Raw genomic sequence first — 13203 nt, 5'->3', positions numbered from 1 at the left:
TTAGTGTTATCACCTATTGACGCCTTGGTCAATGCGTGGTGGGACTTTCTGAGGTTGAATTAATTGGCCTGAAGCACAGTTCTCATGAAAAACAAACACGTTCTGTGATCTGCCACATCTTTCCAAAGCCTTTTTCAAGTGCTTTGAAATGATTACTCCCTTGCTGGACCCAATCAACATTATGTTTTTATCAAAGTAGTTCATGTGTCTAGTGAAGTCCAACACATGTCTGTCCACTCAAATGGAAAAAGGGAGGAAGAGACCTCTTACAAATGTCCACTAGCAATTCTTGCTTCTGTGGTTGAAATCACTGCCAGCATTTCGGTCCTGCCAGGAGGTCAGCAGAAGGTAGGTGTGCCACATATAAGCCATACCTCTGCAACTTCACGCATGTGAGCGGCAATTACACCTGAAACCACTTGTAGAAGCACTGAAAAATACACTAAGGTTCCTACAGTCTTGCCAAGAACGCTACAGAGTAATGGTGAAAAAAATCAGGGCATAAAGCTCTTCTGAACATGAGCTCATTGGAATTGATAAAGAGTTTGTGGTTTCCCTTTTAAACTCCCACACTATACTTAAAGGATCTGATTAGCCATTATCTTCTTTTCTATCATTTCAAAATGTCCATAGCAGAGATATGTAAAGAGACTGCAGTAGAAAAATATATGGGTTTTTTTTCTTTTCTGTTTTGTTTTCGCTGTCTTGAGAAAACAGGCAAAACCCCTTCCTTTGACATGTTTCTCAGTAGTCAGGAATGATAGCTTCAGTTTCAGGATGACAACATTAAAGCATGTTAGCGAGTTTCTTACCAAGTCTCAAGTCTTTCCTTTTATTCCTGCTGTACCTAAAACTATGCAGTTAATATGTTTTGCCCACTGCATCACCCACTTATGTTTGATATTTTGGAAGCCACATATGAGCAGTTATTATTCCTCAATAAACTGGCAGCTGAAGAGATGCTGAAAGCCTTTGGTCAGGAATTCAAGTAGTCACTGCACTACAGTTCAGTGGCAAAGACGACATGAAAAGATTCACCACAAAGTCACCAACAGTCTGCTCCTCTCTTGCAAAAGCCAGAATCTGCTACAATAGCACGTCTCACCTTAAATAACCTTTGATCTATTTAAAGCTAGCATGAATTCATTTTTCCTACTGGGTTAATTCTGGGTAAATAACTCCTTTCATCTGCTTATTATACTTTTGTCCAATCATTTGATTCCTCCTCCTTGTTTAGGCTGCAGGCTTGTGGGATGACCATAATTTCAGTCACACCTTCACACTATTGATTAGCAGCTTTTACATGTAGCACAGCTAATCTGAGAGACAATTATCCAATAGGAGGGTGCACCAAAAAAAAGTACAAACTGCATAATAAGATGATTTTGCTGGTTTTCCAAGAACTCTGCTGTCTGATGCCTACTCCAGATAGTAGCAAACCAGCTTGCTTTATCACTTCAGCGCCGTGAGAAGACTGTTTTCCAATTATTTCTCCTCCTGCCTTTTCCTAGTACGTTTGTAAGCACTTCTCCGTATCATTACTTCCTAATAAAAAAATAACAACCCTGACATCCTTATTCGCTTCCCTTACACTTCAGTGAAAAGAAAAAGGTTTTTATTGATGGGCTAAAATTAATCACACTTCAAACTAAACATCCATTCATGAAAAGTCTTTACCTAAATACATTTCTTCTCTACACATCAGTCTCCGAGTGTGTTTAAAATGTTTTCCTATCTTTAGGGGTGACGGCAGCAAAGACGTACCAGAAACTATAAACCTATTAAACAAGTGGCTTACACAACTACAAGTGGCTACTGATAATAATACGCACAGTGTGCATTTCACAATTATAGCTACCTAAGTATTTACTCTTGGACTCTAACGAACTTACACTGATTTATTAAAATAAGAACTCCTTATTAGAAGGACATGTACCAAAATATGACGTTTTGCTTTGCAACACTGGAAACTATGTGGCTGCAAAGTATTTTTAGTCTACTTTATCAAACCTTTTCTGTATTTTAGAGCTAAATCAGGGCAGCAAAACCTCAAACCTTAGTGATTAGAAAAATAAATAAATAAAGAGTTTCTGAGTGGGGAGAGGGGGAGGAACAGCTAACCAAACAAAAAAGATGTTTCTTTTCAACTCCAGATCTAAGATCTAAAGCCAGACAAAACCAAGAATGTCTAAAAAGCCTTTTTCTCCAGCACAGGGAATTTAATTATCTAAAGTTACTTCAGGAATGGACGAGGCAAGGTAAGCTGGAGCTGCAAAGTATTACCTTTCATAAAGGCTCAGTAAGACGGGCTTGTGCCAGGGAACAGCCCTGATAATTAAATTAAATTAATAAATAAATACATCCATGGGGTTTTATCATTTCACAATTAAAGTATAAATTAAAAGGTAAGATTTGAATTATTTACCTCTAAATCACAGCTAAATACTGCTGAAACTTCACAGTTCATTTTTTAACATGCATCCATTACAGCTACGTCTCCTCCAGGAAAAATAATAATGAAATATTACTGCTCTTTAGCTACACCACTATCTAAAGTACATAAGTTAACTTGCTGTTGTGTAAACAAATACTGAGATGAAAGGTGAAGTGGAGGGTCTGAGTCAGGGTTATTAGCAAGACACGGTCATTTTATAAGTATCTTTAATATATGGCAGCTGGCTGGAGGCTTCAAAGCACAAACTACGAACGCCGTGTAGCTGATACAACCTGAAACCAGGCGAATGAACTGATTAACTTCCTACAAACAGCTTTCAGATTTTACCGTGTACATGTCAAATGTTATTTCAAAAAGCAAACCAACTCCTTTTTCTGCTTAATTGGAAGCTTCCCCGCACAATAACTCTCCTTTACCACCTCAGCACGGAAGTGCTGCGCAGAAGTTTCGGTATGAGTTATCCTTCTTCGAATTTCATACTGCTGCAAAATACAGCACTGATATTTTCTGTATCAAAACAGAAATTTAACTGAGGATAAAGAGCCCGCAGACCTCGCAACCAAAGAGACTTCAGATTTTCATAACCCTTGGCTGCTAACTTCTGTCCCTTTGAAATAAAATGGAGCCACTCACAAAATAGTAAAGTTCTTATTAACAGTGAGGCCTAGTAATTTCTACTGCTCAAGTCTTTTCTTGGGAATGTTTAATTACTTTTTTTTTTTTTTAAAAAAAAAAAAAAAAAAACAAAAAAACCCACCACCCTGATTTTAGTGTCTCTTCACAGTAACAAGAAAAGCCTGGACATAGTCCTTCTAAATGTAAGAACCAAGTCCACTGGGACCACATTTAATATCTGTCCTAGTTAAATGTATATCTAAGATCTCAGCCTTTTTTTGTTTGGCACATACTTTTGATATGCAAAGGACAGTTTAGGTACTTCTCAAACAGGATATTTTTTTTTTTAAACCTCATTGCAAAATTACTGTGCCCATGCTGCCATCAGAAAGTGTTAGCTCAAACTAATAATATTGATTTTCACCGTTCTCTAGTAGGCTTTTTGTTAATATTCAGTTGAAATGAAACATTTCTCCTGATTCATCAGGTGCTGCAACTGCTCTCATTCTGCTCTGTCCCAGGAGCACAAATGAAATATTAGCTGTGCTACCACCGTACCGACAGGCAGTGAGTTGCAACCTGCCTTTACCCGAGCAAAATACAACAGCAGACTTTGCTCCATTTCTGTATTTTTTATTCTGGGGACTATCTAGTCTGCATACCTACTTACTGTTCCATCAGATTCACTTAACTGGCTGCACATCACTTAAAATCAGTGATTTTTACTAGGGTTTTTTGTTGGAAAAAACCTACTTCCAAATTGGGCAATTTATTATAAAACAGTAGTGACAAGTCTCTCATGAAAAATTCCTAGGAAATCCTGGGTGATTTCCAAGTGTCCTCTGTATACAAATTTATGAACATATCCTTCAGAGGGAGAAATCCTTTAAGGGAACTGGCACAAGCATCAGCAAACTTTAGCCATTAAGTACTGTGAGTAAAAGACATCCTTATGCAGAGAGCAATTTTGAAAATCTAAGCTCTCGTTCCTTATGCTTAAGTAGAAAATGAAACTTTTGGAAAAGTTAGATTTAGGAACCTAAGTAGAAATCATCACCTTCAGAACTTTGGCCCTACAATTTTTGGTTCGGTGCCAAATCAATTCATATTGCAAGAGGTACCTAGCCTGCACGAGGTTACAAATTACAAAGCAAACCAAATAGAACCTTTTTACTAGAAAAATAAGACAGGCAGTCCAATGGAGTTAATTGTAAAGTGTTAATATGACCATTTGGTTAAATTTGTTCCTCGTTAGCTGCTTTAGGCGTAAAAGTCTTTTATACTGAACAGCATGATTGAGTTTTTCCTCATTAATTAATTGTGTCCCAAAAACTTGAACTCTGCATGCAAAACAAAAATTAAATGGCATTCAGAGTCCCAGTGTTGCATATGTTCAATTATAATGTTATGGATGCTAAAGCAGAACTTAAGGCTTTTCCTCATGGGCACATAATGTATCTCATTTCACTGACTTGATGGTACTAAAAATGCATGTGAAGCACAAGCAAAGATCTGAGACCCTCCTGCCATTAGCACCCCAAGAAAGCCTAAAAATAACCTACCAGCAGCCCAAAGAGAGAGTGGGGCAAGATTGCTATCCCTGCTGCATTGTGCCTGGTACCCAGGGACGCGGCTTTGCCCTGCCACTGTCCCTCTGCATCCCCACAAAGAAAGCATTTAACCTCTGGGCGTTCTTAAAACAGCGAGGATAATCACAACCCTCCCTTAAAAATAAGAAGTGTGTCAGAAACCAGCAGTGGACTAGATAAAGGACTGGACGTTATGATAGAGAAAAAAAAAAAAATATTAAAAAAAAAAAAAAATCACAATTCACAGCACAAGGGAGAACAACATGTGGACCCCACAGACCACAGAGGCAGCAGCACGCCTGTAGCAGCAAATAGTTTCTGCTTTACCAAAAGTGAGGAGCAAGGAAATTTTAATTCAGGGCCACTAGCAGAAAGCCTAAAGAGGTGAGAAATCACTGGAGTTCCTTTTCATTACCTCAGACAAATTGGATTATTGACCTTATCTTCTTCCTCTCCCCATCCCTCAACATCCCCAAGCACAAACTCCCTGAGTATCCAGTGGCAATATTATGTTACCAGTCATCTCCTGCAGTAACAAAAAACTCTGATAAAGATGCTGCAACTTGGGGCACGCGCTGGGGAATATGAAGTTTGGACCTCCCTTTGGAGAAGGGAAAAGAAATCAAACCTGACACGTGCTATTTTTCTGCCACGAGGATGTGGCACACGAGAGAGAGGGTGGGGGCTTACCCTGCTCACTAAAGCAGAGTACTTAATTCCCACGTTGATTATTTTATTTATTTTCTGTCAGCGACGACGAATAAATAGAAAGGCCTTCTCCTGATGCCCTGGTGGATGACAAAAAGGCTACACCTGAATTATCAAATGTTTTAGAGGAATGTTGTGTTCCGTGGTATCAGACGAGCAGGGCCACGGGCTCCGTGATGGAGGGGCCACGGACCAAAGCATCGCTCGCACCACGTGCACGACCTGAAGGATGAACTGGAAATCCCCAGCTCGCTCCATCACGGGAAGGGGTGACCACAGGCAGCAGAGGAAGTGGACACTGCAGCACATGAGGATGAAGAGACAGGACCTTGAGCTCATCTACTCTGGCCTGATCCCCAGCACAGAGTATTTCCCCCGTCCCTATATCCGTTTGACCGAACTACCATAACGTGGCAGGGGAAGACAGAGGCTCCTCGGGAATGGATAAATAATGGCTGGAGAAAAACTGCACCCCTTTATGTGCATCATGCAGCCAAAGCCATATGGCACAGCTTCTTGCAACGTCTGGGTCCCCAGTGTAAGGAAAGCCACACTCTCATCCCAGCGTGCACGCAAATTACAGCCTCTGCTATGGACCGCAGCATTTCGGGTGATTTACAGAGAATGCTGTCAGTTTTTTGGGAAAGAGAAAAAGACTTTAGTTTTTGCCAATGCAAACAGCTGTCCAGACCATGCTTTGGTTTTGTACAGACAAAGAAGAGAGTAAGGCAGGATCCGGCTCCCAAAACATACTTAAATTGGCTACGAGAGGTAAGGATTTACATGCTAGTTGCGTTAGCTGATAAAGAATATAATCTGTTTCCACTCACTAGGGACAACCTCCCTTCCCTCCACCATTCTCCCTTGGGCTGCAAAACCAGACTAGCCACAGGTCAGGGCTCATTCCAGAGCTGGGGCCAGCCCATCGCACCCCGCTGCCAAGGAAGTGGCAATACATTTGAAAATACTGCACTTTAAAAGACAGATACCAGTATGTTAAAAATACCCCTTAAAATCAAGGATGTGGAAATCCAAGCAAACTTCTCCTTCTGTTGTGGACAGTGAAGTAGCAGCATGTATTAAAAAACAAACAAACAAAGCGGGGGTGAAAAAAAAAAAAAGAATAAAAAATATCCCCCGCAAAATTTGCCAACTGGTTTAGTGAGAGCAGAGCACCGAGCTGCACGTTAAAAGGAATGCCATTTCTATATGCTTGAAATCATCTGTATAGAGCAATACATCACAGCTCCTCTGCTCAGATGGGAAAAAAAAAGAGTCAGAGCTCTCCGAGGAACCAGCAGTAGCCTGAAGGGAAAAAAGCTACCGGTTATGCAATTCCTCCCCATAGTACACGTGCATCCAGCCCTCTCGCCCGCACGCAGAGGAGATTCTGTTCCGTTCCCTTCCAATTTGCATGTTGTCTTTAACACAAAAAAAGGCAGCTTGCCTGTATATTTAAAAGATGCACTCGCTATTCAGTGCCTCAAAAAACGCCGACCATTTAATTAAGTACCTAAATCTAAATTTAGCAGGTCTAATTTCGCTGTTCAAGTTCAAATAAATGGACGCCGATGCACCTACAATACATAAGCTCAGATATGTGCAAGTGCCAGTGAAAACTTTTAGGGAGGTTGAAAGCTGGGGACTCAGCCTGTTACACTCTCTATTCTCCTTCCCTTTCTCAGTAATAGGATGTCAAATTGTTAATCAAGATTTCAGTTCTCCAGCTAATGCTTTTCCCCTGCCGTAATTGCTGTCTAAAATCATGACTGCATCATAAACGACTCTGCAATGCTTTGCATTATACATTTATATTAAGTTATTATCAATACAACTTATATACAGAGCATTAACTATGTAATATATATTTATTATTCCTCTGTACAGAAATTCTATTGATTTTTTTTCCCATCCAGCACACGCTACTTGACTGCAAACTACCGGGTTTACAAAGGGATTACACAAAATCTTTCTTACTCTACCTTAAACCCCCACTTTTCTTTTTATATCCTAGCAGATATCTCACAGTCAGTGTGAGTCTCTCACCCCATTAAATAACAGCAGAGGAAGATAAAAAACAAAATATCTTTCATTTTGTCCAAAAAATATAAAGAACAAACACCCACTGAGGCTCCAACACAGAAACCTGTACTTAACCTTAATAAGATTTAAGTGTGTATCTTAAGTTAAGCATATATTGTAGCACTTCAGGTGACTTATATGTGCTTGAATCTCGTAAAAGTTAAGCACAAGCTTAAGTGGTTTTTTGAATCAAAGGCTCTGCCAGGTAGACCTTGGCAAGACTGGAGAGCATTGTCTTCTGGCACCATCTAGACTTTTATCCTGTGGGAGGTAACTCACTCCCACTTGAGAAGCAGCAGAGGTGAGCGAGCACCAGCCTCTTGGGCACCCCAGTTTGTCACATTAGCCAAAAGCCCCCTGAAATTCCCTGTTTTGAACTCGAGGCTTCCTCTTTGAGACCCCAAAGACCTGCTCAATCAACAAATGGCAAAGGTTTTGTTGAATTCTCAAATCCGTAAGCCTAACAAGCTGGTTTGGTCTCCAACCAGCAGTAATACAAATTGTAATAAAAATAAATGATTGGAGAGTGCAAGCATTGAAAGGTGCCATAAAAAGGTATCTGGATGGTGAGGGAGGAGTCAAGGACTAGCCCACAAGAGCGGTTCAGGTGAGGTTTCCCTCATGGAGCTGTCAGGTGATGAGCAGCAAGCCCACCCTGGCATCAGGATGACTGGGTAATGTGTGGGGTTTGCTAAGCTCAGGTTTGCTGGACCCACTTGCAAAGGATGTGTGAGAAATCCAAGAAGCTGCTGACGTTGTTCACCTTGAGCACTTCAAAGGGAACACCATCTAAGACCCACTTTAAAGCCTCAAAAGCCTTGCACGTGCACACACACACACCATGCCAAAGAATGACTCTCACCATCTTGCCCCTGAGCAGGAACAATAAAAAAAATTATAAAAAAAGGCAATTTCCAGACTTTTGTGCTGTTTTTAAGAACAAAAGGCTGGAAATCAAGGTCAAGGAAGCAGCATGCTTGCCAGAAAAACAGCATCACCAGAATTTGGGGAGCAGAGGGAGATGCAAAACAACAAAACCCATCTCAGCCCTCCCCAGTCTCCTGCTACCCCAGGAATAAAAAGGGAAGAGAGAAGGAGTTGTCAGGTAATATCAACATCAGACGCCACAGGCAGTCATGAGGTTTTCTTTCAGCTGCTTACCAGTGTGGCTCCTTTTATGTACCATTAGCACATTGGGCCCAATGCAAACCATGCCACAGACGTCACATTTCAGTTTACCATTCGGAAGCCGGATTCCTCCCTCGCTCGATAGCTCCTGGATCTTTCTGTTATCCGCCATCTCGTTACTCTCAGTGAGGGGCTCTTCCAGGCTGCTTCCTTCATCATGAGCCCTGATCTCATCTTCCTGACCCAGGGGCTTCCTGTCACATTCCTCATCACTTTGCATTTCTAGCTTTACTGAATTTGCTGAAATAAAAATAAATAAAAAATAATTAAAAGTGTGTATTTGCTAAATTCCCATTTGCTAATAGCATGATAAATTTCTACTATTATCAATACTAAAGCACAGCCACGAAGCTCAAACCAAGATGAGGCCTTCATGGCGATGACACCACAAGTTATAACTACATATTTCTTCATGGCTTTTTTTTTTTCTTTATTTTATTCCTAATTTCTACTCCTATTTTACAGCTTGGAAACTAAGGCATGGCGTGATCCAGAGACCTACCAAAAGTGGCAGAGATGCAGCAGGCTTAAGAACTCACCTCCTGCTTCTCAGCTTGAAACACAGGAGCCCCCTTTCTTTCAAGAAGCTCAAGTCACAAGAGCAAAGGACACAGCCAAAGCTGCTTCCTCCAGGTCTCTCCTGACTAGTGCACCAAGACATAGGGTGTCCAAAGATAGGACTCTTCACTGCCACAGATTCACAGAAACAAGTACCCTTTGCGGGCAGGATTGTTCAAAATGCAGGGACCTAGTGCTGCTGGGCTTGTGAGCTGTGTGGGCAATCTCCAAATCATCCTGCCTGTACCGGCAGGTTTCCTGATGGACAGGAGACCAACCTCTGGATGAGCCTCCAGTGGTTTTTTTTTGTTACCATCTTCTGATTCACATAAATGGGACACTGCCAAGGCAAACAGGTCTGAAGAGAGACCTACACTGCTGGCTTATTTATATTTGCCAATTAAATAAGTGCAGTTGAAGATATTTCACATTTGCACGGCTAGACTGATGGGCTCACAGCTGATTGCTGTGATGCTCGGGTCACAGGACAAACCTCTCTAACTAGCAAGAGCTTGGGGGAATCAACAAATCTTTAAAGAAAATGAATTAATCAGGCTTTTTCGCGTAGGGGTGTTGGTGCAGGAGTGTTTTAATCACCAGACACCCCTGTTTCAGTGCCTCAATGGTTGACTGAAACTGCTGAAAGGCCTGTCCCAGAGTCACACTCTCCATCCACAGTCAGCCAGAAGGCAAGCCCACGTGTCTGCTTCCCTAAGCCTTGATCCTGCTGAGGGGTTTAAAAAGGAGGTGATTCAGCCTTCATATCTAAGCAGTCTTTGACCTCTGTACTAAGGCCATTAGCGTGAGTGTCGGTGACAGCAGTGGACCTGGAGTGCAACTGTGTGCCCTGGGCTTGGCTGGTGTCTCTGAACTCCAGGAATCCAATGAGAGAGTTAGGAGTAAACGTGTCTGATTGCTGTGAGGCATCAGTTTGAAACAGAAGACCTGGAAAAGGTAGAAGAACAAACCCTACTCCTTAGGCTTCCTCCTTTCTCCTCCTTCCCCAGAATTTATGGTTAAAGAAAACACAAGTTTCAGAGACTGATGTCAGTGTTGAAACTCTAAATCACTGCTGTTACTCCTAAGCAAAGCATAATAAACAGGGCAAAGGTACCAGAGACAAAACAATGGCAAGATGTTGCTTTTTAGTCATCAAGTTGTTGAAACACACCTTCCACTATTCATCAAGGCACTAATGGGAGCTAAGAAATGAAAGTACTATTATGGCAAAGCCCATCCACAGCAAGAACACAGCCAGATCAGATCACACCAGACCAGTATCAGCACCGGCACCGAAATGGTCTGTAACTACTAAAATATTTGAGCTCTGCATTTATAGAAGGGAATTAATATTTTTATTGCTACGGAGATGCATTTATTGTTTAAAAAGAAAACCCCAAACAACAGCACAGACTGAAAGCTTGACCGTGACCAGCTGATTGCCTGAGGGGCAGCGTGTGGCTGCGCTGGCCTGGGTGCAGGATGGCCATCTCCACCTACACCCAGTGTGGTGGAAGAGCATAGTCCCCTGGGGACTCTCTCTTCCACAGTGCTAACCCCAGCACCAATGGCACGCACAGGGAAACAGATGGGTGAAAGTGACCTCTTGAAAAAGACGCCGTAAACTTTATGTAATTGCAAATTATCTCCCAAGGACAAGATAGATTTTTCTCAATAGCTGCTTCTGTGAGCCCACCACCGTCTCAACAAGGGGAGGAAGAAAGGCAGAAAGAGGTCAACTGGAGGCTGCATTGCAAGTGCAAGAGGGCCTGCCCCACCAAGGCAACAAGAGAAGCAATGGGAAGCCATCCTACACTCATGCGGAGCCCAAGGACAGTGGGTGGCACAGCCTCTGCGACCAGGAGGATGCACCCTCGGTGGACAGGCTGAGCAGAAGGGAGGAAGAGTGGGAGCTCTGCCAGCTCCACGGGCTGGCAGGGAGAAAGCCGAGGTCCTAGTCCCACCTCCCCGTGGAAAGCACATGTTGGTGATTTATGGACAGCCCACTTTCAGAGCTAAGGAATGGCAGTTCCCTTTAATAATAGCAGCCTTTTGGGGTATTCAGCAAGTCTAAGAATGAAGCCTGAATAAATGGTTTGCTGTCTTCAGGAGCAGGATTTAATACACTTGGCCACACAAGTAGCTAGGGTAGAGCCAGAATTAGTGCCCTGAGCTCCTCACCTAAAGCCCCAGGTTGCTGCCACAAGCCTGCACACTCTCCACACACAGTAATGCAGAAAATAACCAAAAAAACCCTTATACTAATGACTAATGGCATATACGTACTAACAAGAGAGAGAGAAAGCCTCCTGTCTTAGGTGTTTTCTTACATATAGAAATTTTTGTTGCTTTTTCTCTGACATGGAATAATAATCACTCGACTGCAGTAAGTGCTGAGCACCATGAGTTCCCATTCAAGTCCGTGGACCTCTGCCGGCTCAACACATGCGAAAAGTCAGGCTGCAAGAGCTTACAAATTGGAAGATCACTTACTTGCTGTCTTGCCCAAGCATTTCTTTCTGCTGAATGATGGCTTTCATCCAACAGCATAAACAGCACAACAAAAACAGAGCGAGCTGTTTGCTGAAATGCAACCTTCCAAAACACACAGGGCTCCCGAACTCCCACTAATGGGGCTCACAAAGCCCCAGTTAATTCATGGTGCATCTTCTGCACAATCCTAGCTATTCCGCAGTTACGCGGGCTGTTTACTCTTCTTGCTTCCCTCACCTTCACACGCACAGAGCGATCCTAGCTATTCCGCAGTTACGCGGGCTGTTTACTCTTCTTGCTTCCCTCACCTCCACGCGCAACAGAGCAGGCTCCCGAACTCCCACTAATGGGGCTCACAAAGCCCCAGTTAATTCATGGTGCATCTTCTGCACAATCCTAGCTATTCCGCAGTTACGCGGGCTGTTTACTCTTCTTGCTTCCCTCACCTTCACACGCACAGAGCGCCCTTGTTGCAGTTTTTTGGAAACCCTCCGCTAGCTCTTGTTGCTGCAGGAAGGTTTCCTTCAGCTGGGACTAGTCACAGGTCTCCAAGGAGGAGAGCACTGGTGCAGCAGGGATCTCCTCGGCTCGTTGCGAGGGCTTTGCTAATCAGGTCATCTCTGTCGCCTTACATCATACCGGTGTATATATGAGGCTGGTGTGGTAGCCTGCATACAAACAGGCACTTAAATTGCATACCGTTTGTTTTTCTCTGTTCTCAGCCAGCCTTTGAAACTACAATCATTTTTGTGGCACACTGTCTGTGCTTTTCACCTACAGCCACAAACTCGGGAGAGCGTAAATGAACTCTGCTGCAAAGAAAAGAGAAATATTCAAGGGATGTTTATGGCTACCCTGCATCGTACACGTACACGTCAAATTTCACTCTGGGTTCCCTCGCCTCTCTCGTTCACACGCTTGCTAAAAGTGGCAGGCTCTCTCATTCCCTGGCAAAGCAAAGCATAAATAAGTAAATGGAAAAATTTGAAGGTTTTGGCATTTTTCCTAAAAATCACAGCAAAAGAGATAGCAGGAATAAACTGTAAGCCAGCTCACTGCAAAAGCATGAAAGTCAAACCGTTTCCCTCCAGCTCATACAAGTTCCTTCTACTTTTTCCCAGTCCAGAACAACACCTTTGTGGGAAAAAGAGAGAAGAGGCCACAAAAGCTTCTACCTGTGAACACAAAGCTAAAAGCAGATGTTCAGCAGACCAAACAGCAAGGTTTCTTTCCTATTTTTTTTTCTCCAGAGCACCAAACAGCTGATCCTGAATCATACTTTATCCTGAGTGGTCAAATTGAATACAATTATTGTTAATGTCTCATAAGTGCTAATTAAACTGCAATTCTCTGTTAAACAGCATTTTGGCATGTTTTCAGTACCAGAATAGTTCCTTCACCCACAAATTAGCGTAGCTACAAACCAGAAGTTGGAAGATCCACCTAAGAAAAACATTCCTAGTATTTCATCCTCTGTCATGGAAATTTGTTGCCCTCAAAAGTGAGATCTGGGGG

The 13203-nt window shown here is 42.6% G+C and overlaps 1 protein-coding gene across 3 annotated transcripts in view; it reads right to left on the bottom strand.

The window, feature by feature from the left end:
• IKZF2 (IKAROS family zinc finger 2) overlaps positions 1 to 13203 on the bottom strand; it is a 111463-nt gene that overhangs the window by 39823 nt on the left and 58437 nt on the right. For all 3 annotated transcript variants that reach the window (XM_014951958.1, XM_014951960.1, XM_014951959.1), the window contains one exon: positions 8611 to 8877. In XM_014951958.1, the coding sequence (XP_014807444.1) occupies positions 8611 to 8877 (267 nt within the window). The remainder of the gene's footprint in view (positions 1 to 8610; positions 8878 to 13203) is intronic.

This window comes from Calidris pugnax, unplaced genomic scaffold, assembly GCF_001431845.1.
Source record: "Calidris pugnax isolate Ruff unplaced genomic scaffold, ASM143184v1 scaffold179, whole genome shotgun sequence".
In the NCBI taxonomy this organism is placed as follows: Eukaryota; Metazoa; Chordata; class Aves; order Charadriiformes; family Scolopacidae; genus Calidris; species Calidris pugnax.
The sequence above is the reverse complement of the archived record's forward strand: the minus strand, read 5'-3'. Positions and strand labels throughout refer to the sequence as shown.